This window comes from Oryctolagus cuniculus, chromosome 9 (assembly GCF_964237555.1).
Source record: "Oryctolagus cuniculus chromosome 9, mOryCun1.1, whole genome shotgun sequence".
In the NCBI taxonomy this organism is placed as follows: Eukaryota; Metazoa; Chordata; class Mammalia; order Lagomorpha; family Leporidae; genus Oryctolagus; species Oryctolagus cuniculus.
The window spans coordinates 135988234-136004899 of record NC_091440.1 but is presented as its reverse complement, the minus strand read 5'-3'; the positions used below and the strand labels follow the sequence as shown (position 1 = coordinate 136004899).

The 16666-nt window shown below is 50.0% G+C and overlaps 1 protein-coding gene across 1 annotated transcript in view; it reads left to right on the top strand.

The window, feature by feature from the left end:
- Nucleotides 1–16666, top strand: part of DBX2 (developing brain homeobox 2) — a 34439-nt gene that overhangs the window by 5904 nt on the left and 11869 nt on the right. The window contains exon 2 of the mRNA XM_051850990.2: nt 9473–9568. Within this exon, the coding sequence (XP_051706950.2) occupies nt 9473–9568 (96 nt within the window). The remainder of the gene's footprint in view (nt 1–9472; nt 9569–16666) is intronic.

Genomic DNA, 16666 nt, shown 5'->3' with positions numbered 1-16666 from the left:
CCACGTTGGCCCCAGGTAGTATGTACTGAAGCTGTCTGAGGTTTAGTCATAAAACAGAATGAACACAACAGGCACGTGGGAGCGTGGTAGAACTTTCCATTAACCCTCATTGCCTTCAGGGATTTGAGGTTATTTTAAGAGATACAGTGGTTTCAATGCCCCGAAATTTACCTGTGGACTTAAAGGTAGGAGTGGGCGGGCTCAGGGCTGTGTTGCCCGAGGGTGCCAGCTGCGGTGGGCGACTGCAGTGACCTTATCAGCACAGTGGGCCATCAGCGTGCTTCGGTGGGACAATGCTAAGTTGTGTGAGGATCCGTTGCCTTCCTCTTTGTGCCGCCTCGTTCCTGTTCTTGCACACACCAGAAGAAACTCTCCCAGGGCATTTTATGGTCAGTGCTGTTTGCTACTGGCCAGCCATAGCACTGGTGGACAGTGAGGGGCACACGGCCCTGCGTGGTTTCTGTTTAAAAGTTTGTTCATAAAATGCCACGTGAGTGTGTCCTGCACTTACAGAAGCCGAATGTTTTCATCATTGGTGGATTGCAACAGACGCGTCTTTGTGTCTGAGTGGGCAGTGAACTCTTGTGGGCTCCTCTCCTGGCCTGCTTCCTGCCACACGGCTCTGGGGTTTATGTCCTCCCTAACTTTAGAATGAGCATTCTCTTTTTCTAGGGGATTTGGTTTGTGGCCCTGGATACCATGTTTGTCCATTTAATGTTAGGTTGGGGGGGGCTCTAAGTAAAGTATTTTTCTCAATTACGGTGGTTTTTTTTCTTTATACACAGTGATGGTGCACAGTCTTAGAGTCGGTTTAAATACATTTTCATTCAGTTGCACCTGGAGTTGGCCGAGAATGAAAAGGCAAATTGTAAAATACAACAAGATGATTTTTATCTTGGAGCGCTTGTTAGAATCCTCATTTAAGGCTTCATTAGATCCTGCTTCTGCTTTATAGTGTTGGTAAGAAGTTGGATTTTTGCCCTAACACATAACATGCTTACCAGACTCTTGTATATTTTATTCCAAAATATTTTATTTTACTTTCAGTAATGTTTCCACTTTTAATGAAATCTCTCCCTTTCATTGCTTTTAGCCTCCGGTCAACACTTCACTTGGCAATGCCGAGTGCTTCATCACTGTATATAAAGTCACCCTAACTGATTTCATTTTTAATAGCATCATTCGTTTTGTCAGGCAGCTATTAGCTGTGAATAATTCAGGGGCATATTTTTGCGAGTTATGTGAGCAGTAAACTTATGGCACTAAAATTCTCTCTGAAGTCAAAGATCAAAAAGCCTCTAAGTTTTTAGACTTCTCTTTCAGAAAGCAAGCATCCTGGAAAAGGAAATAAAAATAAAAGGAAAAAGGTTTGGGTTTTCTGAATATATTGCTGGATATTTAATTGCCTTCTTGCTCTTAAAGATCCTGGAGATGAGGTGAGCTTTTCACCGTCTTTCACGTGTCCAGGCCCCCTGCCATGCTGACCTCATTTATTCGTTCCAGCTGACCCCCAGCGGTGGGCGGGGGCAGCAGTTATGCTTCAGGACACTCAGATTCTTGTCCTCTAAAACTTTAAGTCTCAGGGCCTACTGTGGCGTAGTAGGTTAAGCCCCTGCCTGCGGTGCCTGCATCCCGTGTGGGCTCCGATTCCTGTCCTGGCTCCTCCACTTCTGACCCAGCTTCCTGCTAATGGCCTGAGAAAGCAGTGGAAGACGTCCCAAGTGCTTGGGCCCCTGCACCTGCATGGGAAGGCATGGAGGAAGTTCCTGGCTTCGGATCAGCCCAGCTCTGGCCATTGTGGGCATTTGGGGAGTGAACCAGCGGATTGGAAGACCTGTTTGTCTCTGTCTCTCCCTCTCACTGTTTGTAACTCTGCCTCTCAAATAAATAATCTTAAAAAAAAAAAAAACCTTTAAATCTCCACTGCTCTTTAAATACACGAAGGAGTTAGCAAGTCCCTCTCTGAGCAGATCTACGCACCTTGAGAGGAGACTGAGTCATGGCTGTTGGCTCGTTTAGTAGACGAAGCCAAGGCTGGGTTGTCCCGTTGTGCAGGTCCGCGGGCCTGCAGGGAAGAGCAGGTCATTCCTTCGTGCAGGAACAGAATGGCCTGCTTGCCTGCATTCCTACAGCTTCACCTGCGTTGCAGATCGAGCCGTTGTAAGGGAGACCTGTGCTTCCTGCAGCACTTCCTGTCCGGGCTTTTATAACGCAGCTGGGCCACAGCTCGCTCCGAAGCATAAGTGGAAAACTGGGTATATTGGAAACTACTGTGTACTTTTCTGAGCTGGTTTTGCAGCTTTTCTATAATTTTGAAGACTAGATAAAGGTTAAGGTCTTTACACTGCTGACCGTTTAACCCCAAGCAGCTTCACACATTCTGCTTGAGCCTCTGTTTCCTTATTTTAAGACATGAACAGATGTTACGGTCTGCATTTGGCTTATCAAAGATTTACAGATAAGGAAAGGGTATGGAAGATCCCCTTCACCTTGGTAAAGCATTGGTCTAAGGGGCATTGCTGTCTTAGGAATCTCCCCAACCCAGCGACAGTTTTGTCATTTGGGCTCAGCTGGGCAGTTCTAACTGGCATCTTACACGGGTGTGGTTCCTTGTTGGGGCAGCCATTGAAGGCTCCATGGGGCTGGGTGTCCACTGGGGCAGCTCTGCAGGGGCTCCTGCTTGCGACCTCTGTTCTTGGGCTCTCCAAGTTTGAAGGGGACCGTGGCACGCACACATTGTGAGGAATGTCCATGGCTTGGGAGCTGTGGGCAATTCTGGAACTCCCTGGACACTCGAGTTTGGAAGACCCAGAAGGTCACTTCTGCCTTGCATCTTGGTTAAACAAGCACTCAGACCCTCCCAGATTCAGGAGCCGGGGAACCGGATCCCACCCCCCAGTGGAAGGAGTAAGGGATCCCACCCCCCAGTGGAAGGAGTAAGGGATATTTTGTAGCATTAGGGATCTGCTGCAGGGGAGGTCAGGAGCAGTGCAATCAGACACAGGTGTAGGTGGGTCTGTCGCCTGCAGGAGGTCCCTGCAGGGGCTCTAGAAGACTGGCAGCTCCAGCTCACGAGCCGTCACAAAGGCGTTAAGGGCTACAGGTACTGTTCTCTCAGTCTGCTGTGACATGAAGTTCATATCAAATAGAGCAGGCCTTCTTTTCATAGAGCATGTTTCTCCCAAGTTGTCTAGAGGAGACGTCTTGAAGGTGAGGCAGCGGAGGGAGAGACTCAGGGCACCCGTGGTGGCCTCGGAGCGTGCCGATCCCCTGGCTCGAGGGGAAGCCAGACCCTGTCTAGCGTTGGTGTTGTGAGGATCTAGAGGAGGTGCCCAGTGAAGGCACTGTGGCTGCAGCATGTGGTCAGAGCAGGAGTGCTGACTTACTCCCCTGTTGTCCACAACAGCTTGGGCTGGGTTAGGCCAACGCCAGGAGTCAAGGGCAGAAACTCCATCCTGGCCGCCCGTGTGAGTGGCAGGGAGCGGAGTACCTGAGCCATCATCTGCTGCCTCCCAGGGTGCATGAGTAGCAAGCTGGATGGGGATGGAGCTATGCCACAAACCCAGCCCCTTCCCCTGTGGGCTGTGGGTGTCCCAAGGGACGGCTTAACCTTGTGTCGCAACTCTTGTTCTGGTGAATTTAAAAAATTACATCTCCTTCTTGGGGAAAGTGTCAGCTTTGATGAACAAAACTGAATCTGGAGTACTGGGAAATTTTCATTTCATTCCTTTGACCAGCATGTTCAGATCTGTACATTAAGGAAAATTTTAGAAAAAGTAAATGTTTCCAAGAAGCAAAACGGTCATTCTCATCTTTGTGGTCCTGGCACATCGTGCAGTCCGTGGCACCTGATGGGTAGGCACTGCACTATTATTTGTCTTGAACTGAAAGGACAAAATCCAACAGGTAGAAGCTGCCCTGGGTTTGTCTTCTCATGACCTCGCCAGAATGCTGAGATTCTGTTTTCTGATGAGCGGAGAGGTCCAGGGTGAACTTGTCCGTAGTGAAAGGCAGGCACGGCCTGCAGCTGTGTCACCGTACGTGAGTGACTTCAGATTATGGGGTAGGAATCGGGTATTTCTTGGGTCTCGCTACGCAAGACAAATGTTTGCCATGCTTGAGGTCTGGGTGCTGGAGGCACCCGGCTCCAGATGGTCCTGGTTGCTTGTGTATCATTTTCAAGTCCAAAGTTTAGATTTACTTATTTCCAGAGCCCACAGACCTGGCACTTGAAGGAGGTCATTCATAAAATCCTTTGAGCTTATTTAATTCCCTTTACTGTTTCTTACATTTTTTTTTCAGCTTTTGATTGCCTTAGATATCATGGGACCTTCTCCGATTTTCCTGTATTCTTACAATGTCTGGTGGGCCAGAGGGCTCAGTGGCTCCCTTAGTGGTCTTTGGTGTGCTGTCTTAGCAATCCCACCTTCAGTCAGTTAGGGTCACAGTGTGCATTGGTTGTATAAAGAATGTTGTTTTACATTCTTCGGATTCCCACTGTTCTTCTCCATCAACCAAAAAGAATGAAAGTGGTGAAAAGCAATGTGAAAATGATTACTTTCTAGACAACAGAATTGTGAAAATAGTTTCTAATGGCTGGGCTTGGGCCTGGGGTTCCTGGTTGTGGGGAGTTTATACTGCGGAGCCACGTGGCTGGTTACGTTAGCGCATTCCGGACAGGTCACCCCTGAGCTGGCTGCACGGCCCCCTCCTGATGAACTAGTCAAAGTAATCAGAAGATGTTGTGAATCGTGTCTTCAGATGAGTCCTACCGAGGGAGTGGAGGTGTGCAAGGTTAGGACGTTGTCAGTGGACGTCAAGGGGTTCAGGCAGACTCCACTTTGGTTCCAGAAATTTCAAGTCCTTTCATTTGTAACGTGTGACCGTGGCTCACAGAGACTGGCAGCTGGACTTGTTGGTGGCACTTGAGCTTTGACGTGTCCTGTGATGTCCTCCTCCCAGATCCCAGCTGCGTGTGGTCTCCCCACAGGAAGGGGACTCTTAGGAGATGTGTCCATTGTGCGCTTCAGGCTCCAGTCTCACCGAGTGACCAGCACGGTCTCTGGGTGAAATCACCATGCCTCACGGCCAGTTGCTGATTATTACACTGAAGTCTTCGCTGTCTCACGTTTGCTCAAAGCAGTCACAGTTCCTGCTCCGGGTGCATGGCCCTTGAGATTGCCTGTCCTGGGGGCTGGGGTGGCCTCTCTCACATTCAGGGCCAGCCCGGGGCTGGACGCAGCATGAGCCTCCCTTGGTGTCATCACATGGATCAGGAGGATGGCAGTGAATCGGGAGGGACGAGGTGCATGAGGAGGGACTGCACCTGCCGGCCCTGCTGGGCTGGGCACCATCCTTTCCCAGCGTGAAGGTGCCTTGTTGCAGAGTGTTTTCAGAGTACTTTTAAGGGCTTAAAACAGTTTTTTTTTTTAAGATTTACTTATTTATTTGAAAGCTAGAGTTAGAGAGGGACAATCACATCACTCACAGAGAGGACTTCCATCTGCTGGTTCACTGCCCAGAAGGCTGCAATGTCTAGAGCTGGGCCAGGCTGAAGCCAGGAGCCAGCAGCTTCGTCCAGGTCTCCCACATGGTGCGGGACCTCAAGTGCTTACACCATCTTCTGCTGCTTCCCCAGGCTATTGGCAGGGAGCCGGATGGGCAGTGGAGCAGCTGGGACACGAACCGCTGCCCACATGGGATGCTGGCGTCACAGTGCTGGCCCCGAGCTTATAAAAGTGCTAATGCATCAGTCCCCTTGCCACTTGGTTTTCCTCCGAGTTTTGAGTATCTTCATCATTCATTACTTCCAGAAAATACGTGGTTCCCTTGAAAGGAAAAGTGCTGGAAGTGTGAGACCCATGTTGAATGCACGGTGCTGTGGTAAGCACTGACTTCTTCGCGCCTCTCAGCAGAACGGCAGCCACATGCCCAGCTGGGCCAGTGTCTGGCTTACATCCTTGTGGGTGCGTGGGGAGAAGCAGAAAAGGGGCACCCAAGTGGAATTTCACAGTGATTTCCATAGACCAGCCTAAACCAGGTACATTTATGTGCCGTGGTCATCGATTGACCTGTCTCCTGTGTCAATATGTGTGGCACAGAGGTGATGGTTTTATTTTTTTAAAGATTTATTTATTTATTTGAATGTCAGAGTTACAGAGAAAGAGAGATCTTCCATCTGCTGGTTCACTCCCTAGATGGTAGCAATGGTCGAGGCTGGACCAGGCTAGAGCCAGGAGTTCCTTGCAGGTCTCCCACGTGGGTGCAGGGGCCCGAGTACTTACGCCATCTCCCACTGCTTCCCCAGGCCATTGGTGGGGCGCTCAGTCAGAATTTTAGCAGCCTTGGCTGGCGCCGCGGCTCACTAGGCTAATCCTCTGCCTGTGGTGCCGGCACACCGGGTTCTAGTCCCAGTCAGGGTGCTGGATTCTGTCCCAGTTGTCCCTCTTCCAGGCCAGCTCTCTGCTGTGGCCAGGGAGTGCAGTGGAGGATTGCCCAAGTCCTTGGGCCCTGCACCCCATGGGAGACCAGGAGAAGTACCTGGCTCCTGCCATCGGATCAGCGTGGTGCGTCGGCCGCAGCGCGCCGGCCGTGGCGGCCATTGGAGGGTGAACCAAGGCAAAGGAAGACCTTTCTCTCTGTCTCTCTCTCTCTCACTGTCTACTCTGCCTGTCAAAAAAAAAAAAAAAAAAAAAGAATTGTAGCAGCCAGGACATGCACTGGCACCCATATGGGATGCTGGCTTAAGAGGTGGTGGTTTTACACACTATGCCGCAATGCAGGCCCCACAGAGGTCTTTAAAATGTGAATAAATGCTATGTACCAGGATGCTAAGGCTGGTGGTGTCACAGAATGGAAAGCCAATTCTTTAGTCAAAACTGGAGTTGTTATGGTAGATTCTTCTTACATGTTTTTGGTAATTATAACTCTCTTGTATTAGGATAATATACAGAAATCTAGGACTGTTGGGTTACAACTTTTTCTAGTTAAATTTAACATTAAAAATATTTAACATTAAGATAGACATATGCAGACCACAAGGAATTTGACACTTGTTTCAGATAAACCATGTGTTATCCTTTATTTTTCAGTTATTACAACCATAGAGCTAGACTGAGGAACATTTTGGCTGGAATAGGAAACTGTAAATTATACATACCCTGCATCTTTATATTGATGTGTTGCTGGTATATGATTTTTTTATACACTATGTTGAGCAAAACAAAGAACACCCCCGAACCCATACTTTTGTTTGGTATTTCCATCTAACATGGCATATGTTTAATTTTTTATATGTAAATGCACTATTGCTGAGTCTTTTTCCTTTTTCTTCCTGTTTCTCTCCCTCCCTTCCTCCCTCCCCCCCCCCCTCACACACACACACACACCCTAACACACACACCCTAACACACACACCCTAACACAATAGCCATGATTTAGTTACCTATAGAGTGTGTATTTTGGAGTGGTAGTAAGTTAGCTAACACAAATTCTTGAATAACCGTCATAAGGCAACTTTTATACTTAGAAATATATTTCCATTTTCCACAGTGCTTCATATTTCATAGTAGTCATGAAGATGGAAATCTGCCGAAATCATGCCATACTCTTGTGATGTAATTTAAGTGAAATTCAAATGAAAACATTTATCCTCTCTATGATGGTTTTATAATCACTACTAGCAAAACTTATGGTAACTGTGAAACCTAAAAATAATTTGTAAAACTTTTTAAGTGCCAAATGAGTTTCCTTTTCAAACCTTTACTTGGTTGCCATGTTGTAAAACAGCATTAAAACACATTCATTTTTTTGAAATGCAGATATTAAATGCTAAAAGCATGAATACTGACTATTTTCTGTTGTGTTACAGGAAAAAACTGCATTTATGATTAATTGACCATTTCAAGGCATTCAGGACCATGGGATATTGTAAAATTATTGGGCAATACATTTATTATAATACATCCTTTAAAGAAATTGGTGAAAATAAACAGATGCTTATCGATGGATTAAAATTAACTGAATTTACGATGTTCTTCAAAAAGGTATATTGTCCTCTCAAAAGAACCTTCCCTTATGTGATTAAGAAAACAAAAGAAGTTGCCTCTTGAAGGAAGAAAAATAGAAAAACATTCTCATTTTCAAGTCATGTTGCAGACGTCTAGGTCCTAAGTTAAGTGGGATAGTTAGGGTGAGTCAGAGAACAGGGATGGAGGTCACTCACTCTGTAAGAGAGCCGGGGAGGTTTCCTATCTCATTGTTGGCTCCTTTGCTAAGAATGGGTTGACTGTCCAGAATGTAGAAGGCCCGCTACTGGGTGTGTCCTGGTGAAAGCTAGAGCCCAGCTTCAGCACCCCGGCACCCACACCCCTGCTCCCGGCACCCACACCCCTGCTCTATGAACTGCAGTGGGTTAAAGGGCCTGCTGTGTTGAAGGCACTTAGCCAGTGCCTGGGCTGCTGTGCAGGACACCAGGGAAGTCCTGTTCTCCCAGCAACACCCCTCGTGGGTATTTTCCACCTACTGAGGAATGGAGTTTAATATTTCACCTAAAGTGTTAAATTCAAATGAAATGACTGGTCATTACTATGGTGGTTTAACAGTCAAAATATGAGAGCAATTTATGAAAACCATGAAACTTCAAAACAACTTTATAGAACTTGTTGGACGCCAGCAAAGGTCCTTTGTGTACCTTTGCTATTAGAGTAGTTGGGACTCTTGGTGCCTATTTCTTGAAAATTCTGTGAACAGCACAGTCTAATAAAGTGAGCAGAGCGGAGTGATATGGGAACTTCCTATACTATAAACACTTGCAATGCTTTCAGGTTAACTAGATTTCTTAGACAAAATGTGGTTATTCTCAAATACTTTAAAACGCATAAATGTGATCAGAAACACTTTTTGCTGGGGAATTATCCAGTAAATGAACTGTTACCAACTTGGGAACCCAACTGTGCATGTTATGAAACCTTCTGAAAATGCGAGCAGTGAAGTGGTTCATAATCTCTTGGAAAAGTAGGCTTACAGATACAGCATTTAAATTGCTTCCTGGTAAGTAGAGTATCCAAAGCTGTACTATGTGGTACTGTAATCTCTAGCCACATGAGTCCAAATTTAAATTAATTTAGATGAAAAATTGAGCTGCTCATTCGTGCCGGCCACATTTCAGGGGCTCGCTGGCTGAGTGTGGCCAGCAGGTACCACACTGGGCAGTGCGGATGCGACATTCCCATCACCACAGATGGTTTTGGTGGGCTGCGTCCAAGTAAGGAAGGTCGCGTATTTATAATGAGGCGGGGAGCTCGGTGCCTGACGCTTATTTGTGTATTTTCCCCACCATATCCTCCAGCTCCTGACAGCTCCACCTGTGCACGGCTTTCTGCCCGAGCTCAGACGGGGGACGCGAGGTGCCTTCGGGGGGCCTGGGGTCCTAAGCCTCCTCTAACCCGCGCCCTCCCTGCTTCCTCCACAGCGCCCGCCAAGCCCCTGCTCCTGAGCGCCCCGGCCTTCTACTCGGCCTGCTGCGGTGGGTCCTGCCGGCGCCCCGCGCCCGCCGCCGCCTTTCCAAGTAAGTCAGCCACGCCGCGCGCGCGCGAGGGGAGTCGGGGAGCCCGGGCGAGGCGCAGCCCCCCGCAGCCCACCCGACGCCGGCCTCAGCACCGCAGCCGGGCGAGCACCCCGCGGAGGTCCCGGGGAAGCGGCCCCGGCGGGCGGGCGGGCCGAGGCGCTGTGCGCGGGTCCCCGCCGCCGTCGCCCGGAGCGCGCAGCCCCGGAGCCGCCCTAGCACCGCGCGGCGGTCCCGGGGAAGAGGCCAGGCGCTGTGCGCGGGTCCCCGCCGCCGTCGCCCAGAGCGCAGGCTCCCTCAGCAGCGCGCGGAGGTCTCGGGGACGCGGCCCAGGCGCTGCACGCGGGTCCCCGCCACCGTCGCCCGGAGCGCGCAGCCCGGGAGCCGCCCTCAGCACCGCGCGGAGCTCCCGGGGAAGCGGCCCAGGCGCTGCACGCGGGTCCCCGCCGCCGTCGCCCGCAGCGCAGGCTCCCTCAGCCCCGGCGCCGCCCTCAGCACCGCGCGGAGGCCCCGGGGAAGCGGCCCCGGCGGGCGGGCGGCCCAGGCGCGGCACTGCGCGCGTCCCCGCCGGAGCGCCGACGCCCGGGGCGCAGCCTGCAGACGCGCGCGGCCGCCCGCCCGGCCGCCTGACGAGCCGCGGGCCCCGGAGCGCCGCCTCGGGGGGCCGGCACTTTCCCACAGCGCGCCTGACAGGGCTGCGGCCCCGCCACAATGGGCGCCGGAGCCGTGACCAATCGGCACTGTCTCTCGCCTCGCCCACACGCGACCCCAGCGCGATTTTTCACTCGGCGGACGGAGCGCGGGAGCCGGTTCACATGGAGGGGGCCCGGGCAGGGGTCAGCCGCGCCTTTGTGTGCGGGGGAGCCGGGGCCCGCGCGCATTCCAGGCGGGCTTCTGGGCAGCGTTTCAGGCCCCTGGCTGAGAAAGAATGCCTGAATGCGCCTGACGTTTATAGACTCGCCCCAGCTCATCTTCCCATACAGCCCTGTCCACCTGAAAAGGGGCTGCGTGCGGGAGCCCAGGGCGGCGGCGACTTGCCCGGGACACAGGGCCCATTCTCCGCGGTGACCGGCGCTGACTCGCCTCTGTTTTGGAAGTGACCTATTAATTGTCCACTTAGCTAGAAGGCATTGACTGCAAACAGCCAAGTGGGAACCGTGACTAACCCTTTTACTCGCTCTTCAAGGTGGTCTGCCATGAGGGCAGTTGAAAACCACCGTGCAAATTAAGGGGACATTTATCTCCATCCCTGAGAGCATCGGGCGGACTCTCGAGCTGAGAGTTAAGTTAAAACGCAGACACCTGGCACCACGCCCAGGGGCCACCCCTGTGGCGGTCGGCAGTGGACAGTCAGTGAGGTTGGTTTCCAGGATCTCGCCTGGAACTAGCCTTTCTGGGCCTGAACCGACTCCAGCGCGTTTCAGGTAAGTGGACGTGGACAGAAGGTCCTGCCACGGGCATGTCTCGTGTATGTGGCTATGAGTAGGTGTGTTTATTTTATAGTGGGAATCCAGGCGTCTCTGAGTCATGACCGTTTGGGCCAGTTTAATAAACAGGACAAAATGTTAGGCTGGTTTTTTAAAAAAACAAAATGGAGCACGTAAAAGTCATGCTGAAGACACTCCTAGTGAACTTCACCTTGCCAGCTGTTGAGAAAGTGGGGCAGGTACAGTTTCCTGTGTCCGCTTCCAGGCCTCCCTGCCCCGTGCCTTTTGCAGAACAGTTGTGGACTATGTGTTTATCCCTGCAAGTTTGTGGAATCCTGTGTTTATCCTTTTTTTTTTCTTTTTGGTAAATATGCAAGCTGAAAATCAGCACAGCTCAGGACAAGGGTAGAAGACACCGCACTTGTTGTAGGTGTAGCTTGGCAGAGTGCTGGGCCACTGCTTGGGATGCCTGGGGCTCATGTCAGCGTGCCTGGGTTGCAATCCCAGGATTCCAGCGTCCTGCTAATGTGTACTCTAGGAGCAGCAGGTGATGACTCAAGTAATTGGGTCCCTTCCATCCACATGGGAGCCCTCGATGTAGTTCCGGGCTCCCAAATTCATCCTGGCTCAGCCCTAGTTATTGTGGCCATTGGAAGAGTGAACCAGCAGATGGGAGAGCTCGCTCTCTCTATCTCTTCCTGTCTCTGTCTCTGTATGTCTCTGCCTTTCAAGTAAATAAAATACATAAATTTTTTTAAATTAAGAAAAAAACCTCTGTGGTTTGCCTCCCTTTTTGGTTGGCATTTAAAAGGTTTAGAGAAATCACAAGTGGTTTTAATAAACTGGTGTCTCATATTATTAGCTATAACAACTCTAAAATGCATTTATTTTCTTGCTTATAGTATTCATTCATACTGGCAGCAAGTAATAACTAAATGGTGGAATTATGCTGTCAGTAAAGAATTTCACATAAATAACCATGATACCAAGGCATAGTTAATAAGGCTTCCATGTGCACAATAATACTTTTATTTAAGGCATTTACTGGATTTTCTTTTTTTAATAAGAATGATTTTTATGCCCAGGCTTTTAAATTATTTTCCACTGTACAAAGGAAAGAAAGTGAACTGCCCAAGTAAACTTGTATTAAGACAGCCAAAATTAAAGTTTGTGCTAGAAACCTTCAAAAGGTGATGGAACCACAGCCCGATCATGTTTCCTGATACTGGCATCACCTGATGCCTGTTCATGCTGCAAGTGAAGTATCATTTTGATCCTTCACATGTGATCCATTCGCTTAATACTGATTCCGTTCCTCTTGTTCTCCGAGTTAAGACTGACTTCTTGTTGCAATGTGGAAGCGATCTTTAATCGGGTGCCCTTCTCGTGCATAATGAATAGTTTCATAGGCTGTTGGAGCACAGCCTTCCAGGCAGGGGTCATGTTCCCGTCCCCCAGAGCAGTGTATGGAAAATCTGTGGTTTTGCTTGCAGAGGGTTCTTTTCAGGGGACCACATTTCCCAGCGAAAACAAAGTGGAAAGTTGCAGAAGTATGCAGATAATGACTTTTTAAAAAACTTCTGGAAAAAAGTCTTAATTATGTTGATGAGCTAACTGAATTAATTATTTTATTTTGTCTTTAAGTACCAACTTGAATTTGACCTTTTAAGAATTTCACTACCTAAAGGACAAAGCCTCAGTTTGGAGTAGAATTACGGAAACCTGAGGGGGTTTCTTTTGGGAGAAACTGCCCTGGCTTTTTCTTGGGAGATGACTGTGTTTTCTACATTTCGAGACCATTTTGCTATTCTGTCCTCCTTATTAAGACTTCAGAGAATGCGAACTGTCTTCACATGCGTCTAGGATTGTGGGGGGATGGGCAGTGGGGAAAAGGCATGATTTTTGCTGCCTTGGGCCCAGCTTTGCTCTCTGTGTTTCACGATGGAACATGGGAAAGCTCTGATGAGCATTGCTGCCTCCTGGGCTGGCCTCCTGCTGTTACTCCTCTCAGCTGCAGTGGTCAGGGGCCGCGGAAATGGACCCAGACCCGAGGAAGTCCCTGCAGGCTGCGTGCAGTTTTTTTTTTTTCTTAAATAAGGATTTAATGTTCATTCCGGATTTTCCTGCTCAGGGAGAAGCGTAGTTCTGTGGTTTCTTGTCTGTGCAGTGAGTTCAGTGCAGACACCGAGTCTTCACAGCTGAAGGGAGGGATGTTCCACACATAAATGGCATTCGGTCAACCAAGAAGAATCTTTCAAGGAGCAGAGACTGGAAGACAATCGATTTTCCAAGTTGATGGCTCTGTTCAGCAGTTACAGAGATGAGAAGGCGCTGACCGCGAGGGGCGCCGTCACTGGCGTGGTCAGCGGGGCGGGGCAGAGGGCATGGGGAGTGCTGGGAGGTATGGGGTGCTTGTCCCAGATCTGGTAGCCCTCGCGGAACATGATGTGAAATCTAATAGGGCTGCTCAGAGACTCCTACTCCTGCAGACAAGCACACAGGCACAGGGGAAGGGGAGAATGAGCTGAGCGGACCGAGGAGGAAGGGAGTATCTGTCGGCTCAGTGTGGGTGTGGGGGGTACAGCATGGGCCAGAACAAGCGAGACCGTGCAGTGGCCAGATACCTACACCTGCTGAGTTTCTGAGAACTGCTTTACCCACACTGCACAGACTCTCAGAGGAAACCCATGTGAAGAGGTAGGCGACAGCAACTCAAATAGCCAAGGGTCTGCGTGACTGGTCAGGAATTTTGAAAGAAATTGCATCTTCTTAGCCTGGGGAAGACATGATAGGAACGTGACTTCAACTTAGATTCACTCAATGCAGTATAGCTTTAAAGAGTGAGCTTGAGACCAGTGAGTGGAATTAGTAAACATTAAATTTGGGCTTCATTTGCGGGATGCATTTCTAGAAATCAGCCTGTTAAGTATTGTCATATAGCAAACCCTGCACCAGGTTGTGTGGGAGACTGGAGGGTAGACTTTTAAAAAATTATTATTTTCACTTTATTTGAAAGGCAGAGAGAGAGGTATCGAGAGAGAGAGAGAGAGAGATCTTCCATTTGCTGACTCGCTTCCTGATAGCTCGTAACAGGTGCTATTGGGCTAGACAGAACACAGAACTTGATCTAGGTCTCCCATGTAGGTGGTAGGGACCCAAGCACTTAAACTGCCTCCCAGGATGCACTTGAGCCGGGACGCCCACATCAGCACTCTAGTGTGAGAGGAAAGTATTCCAAGTGGCATGGCAGGTACCATGCCAAATGCCTGTCCCTGAAATTTACTGTAACACTTAAGGCAGGTTAAGCTAATGCTGTAGCAATTCTCTCCAGACTTCAAATAAACAGAAATTGCATATGGCTGCACAAGATAGGGGTGAGGAGAACTCTTTGAAGGCAGGAGACAGACATAGCAACCATAAGGACAGGATGAGCCAAGGGCAAAATCCACCCCCATTTGAGGAGAGATAGAGATGCATGGATGCTGGAAGAAACAGTTGGTGATGGCATCCTAGCCAGCTTGTGGGAAAGGCCCGGACTGGACAGATGACCTCCTGGCTCCTCCAGCTCTGAGAAGCTGCTGAGTCCTTGTAAAAGGAATGGAGAATTTATTTCAGAAAGGGTGGCTGTAGTCTCCAGAGCTGGTTCAGAGGTGCTTTGCACACCTGGACTATCACAGAAAGCAGCCCTTAGACAGCATGGCTTATTAGAAGGGGCCTTCCATGGCTCTCCGCGGCCTGCTGGAATCCCAGGCAGCTCAGATTGGGAGCAGAGGCTGGAACAGGACAGGAGACCAAGTGAGGCCCATCCCAGGTGGGACGAGCAGCTATGGGGGGCACAGGGCGGTCCTGGGCATGCATGTGGGCAGATTGGGAGCAGAGGCTGGAACAGGACAGGAGACCAAGCGAGGCCCATCCCAGGTGGGACGAGCAGCTATGGGGGGCACAGGGCGGTCCTGGGCATGCCTGTGGGCAGCAGGGAGTGGGCATGGTGTGAAGCCAGCTGCTGCAAAGCTTCAGTCGAGCTCCAGTGAATCTGGCATCTCACAGGTTGCTGAGCGCCACTGACAGGCAGGCTTCTGCTGGGTTGCTGTGGTGGGAAGACAGGACCCAGCAGTAGCTCTGCTTGGGCTGATGTCTAGGAAGACCATAGGGCCCCTCTGTGCTCTGGAGGGGCTGCAGGAGGGCGTGACCAGCACTGCCCTGCCGTTTGAGACATGATTTCCAAAACTCATGAGTGCCATAGGAATAACCTGGATCACACGGGGGAGTGGGTTCAGCACCCCTGGGCTACGGCATTGCTGCCCTGTAGAAGGGAGGCACGGAGGGGAGGCGGTGAGTGATGTTGTGGTGGTAAGGTGAACTGGAATGAGGGGAGAGCCAGGGAGAGCCTGTTTATAACCTGTTAGAAGTATAGGGAAGTGTCACAGAAGCAGAAGTGGCCAGCTTGATTGGCATCTTCCTAAATACAAGGCAGTGGTGTGGTGGTGGTGAAAGGTTTGCTTTGGAGTAGGCTTACTGGATTTGCAACCAGTGCCATGTGGACTTGGACAAAGTTACTCACTTTGCTTCATTTTATATCTGTAAAATGGAGAGAATGATGGTTTTCAGGGCATGGTTTGGAGGATTAAAGGAAATCGTGTGCATTGTGGCTACACACGGAGCTAGTGTCACTGCAGACTCAGCACTCAGTGGGTGCCCTGTTGCCACTCCTGCCTTAGCATCGACATCTCCACCATCTTCCCTTCCTGCCAGGTGACGTCCCAGACCCCTGCAGTTCCCTGTGATCAGCTCCTGTCCACTCCATAATCTCTGTGCCCAGTGCCCTCATGTCTTCCAGGCCCAGCCTGCCCTGCCCTGAGCATGATGACCACTGGGAAGTCAGGGGTGCCTGCTCCACCTCAAGGAGCCCCTGCCACTCTGCGGGTTGTGTTTTGTGGGAGGTTGAACCCGGAGTTGTAAACTCCATGCTGTTGCCTTTGAGGGAATGGTCAGAAACCTGGATTGCACATAAAACCTTCCAATTTTAAAATCTGGATGGATTAATCTAAATTATTTATTTTTTAACGCCCGAAACTTGTACATATGTACAAGGTGGCTGGTGATATTTTGGCATAGGCAGCTCCCCTATGGTGGAACCAAGCCCACCTCCAGGTTGCTGGTTGCACCTCTGCTCTTGCCTTTGCACAGTCTGCAGGCCCCTTGCTGTTCCCTGTACCCGTGTCATCCTCTCTGCCTCAGAGTTCCTGGACTGGCGGCCACTGAGCCTGGATTGGCCATGGTTCTTTCTTTATCTATCTTTTTTATTTTTACATTTTTCAAAATATTTATGTATTTATTTATCTGAAAGAGTTAGGGAGAGGGAGAGGCAGAGGGAGAGTGGTTTTCTATTCACTGGTTTACTCCCCATCTGGCTGCAATGGCCGGAGCTGGACTGATCTGATGCCAGGCACCAGGAGCTTCTTCTGCATCTACCATGTGGGTGCAGGGCCTCAAGGACTTGGGCTATCTTGTATTGCTTTTCCAGGCCATTAGCTGGGAGCTGGATTGCAAGTGGAGCATTCAGGACTTGAACTGGCACAATTATGGGATGCTGGTGCTACAGACCATAGCTTTTTTTTTTTTTTATTTTTTGACAGGCAGAGTGGACAGTGAGAGCGAGAGAGAGACAGAGAGA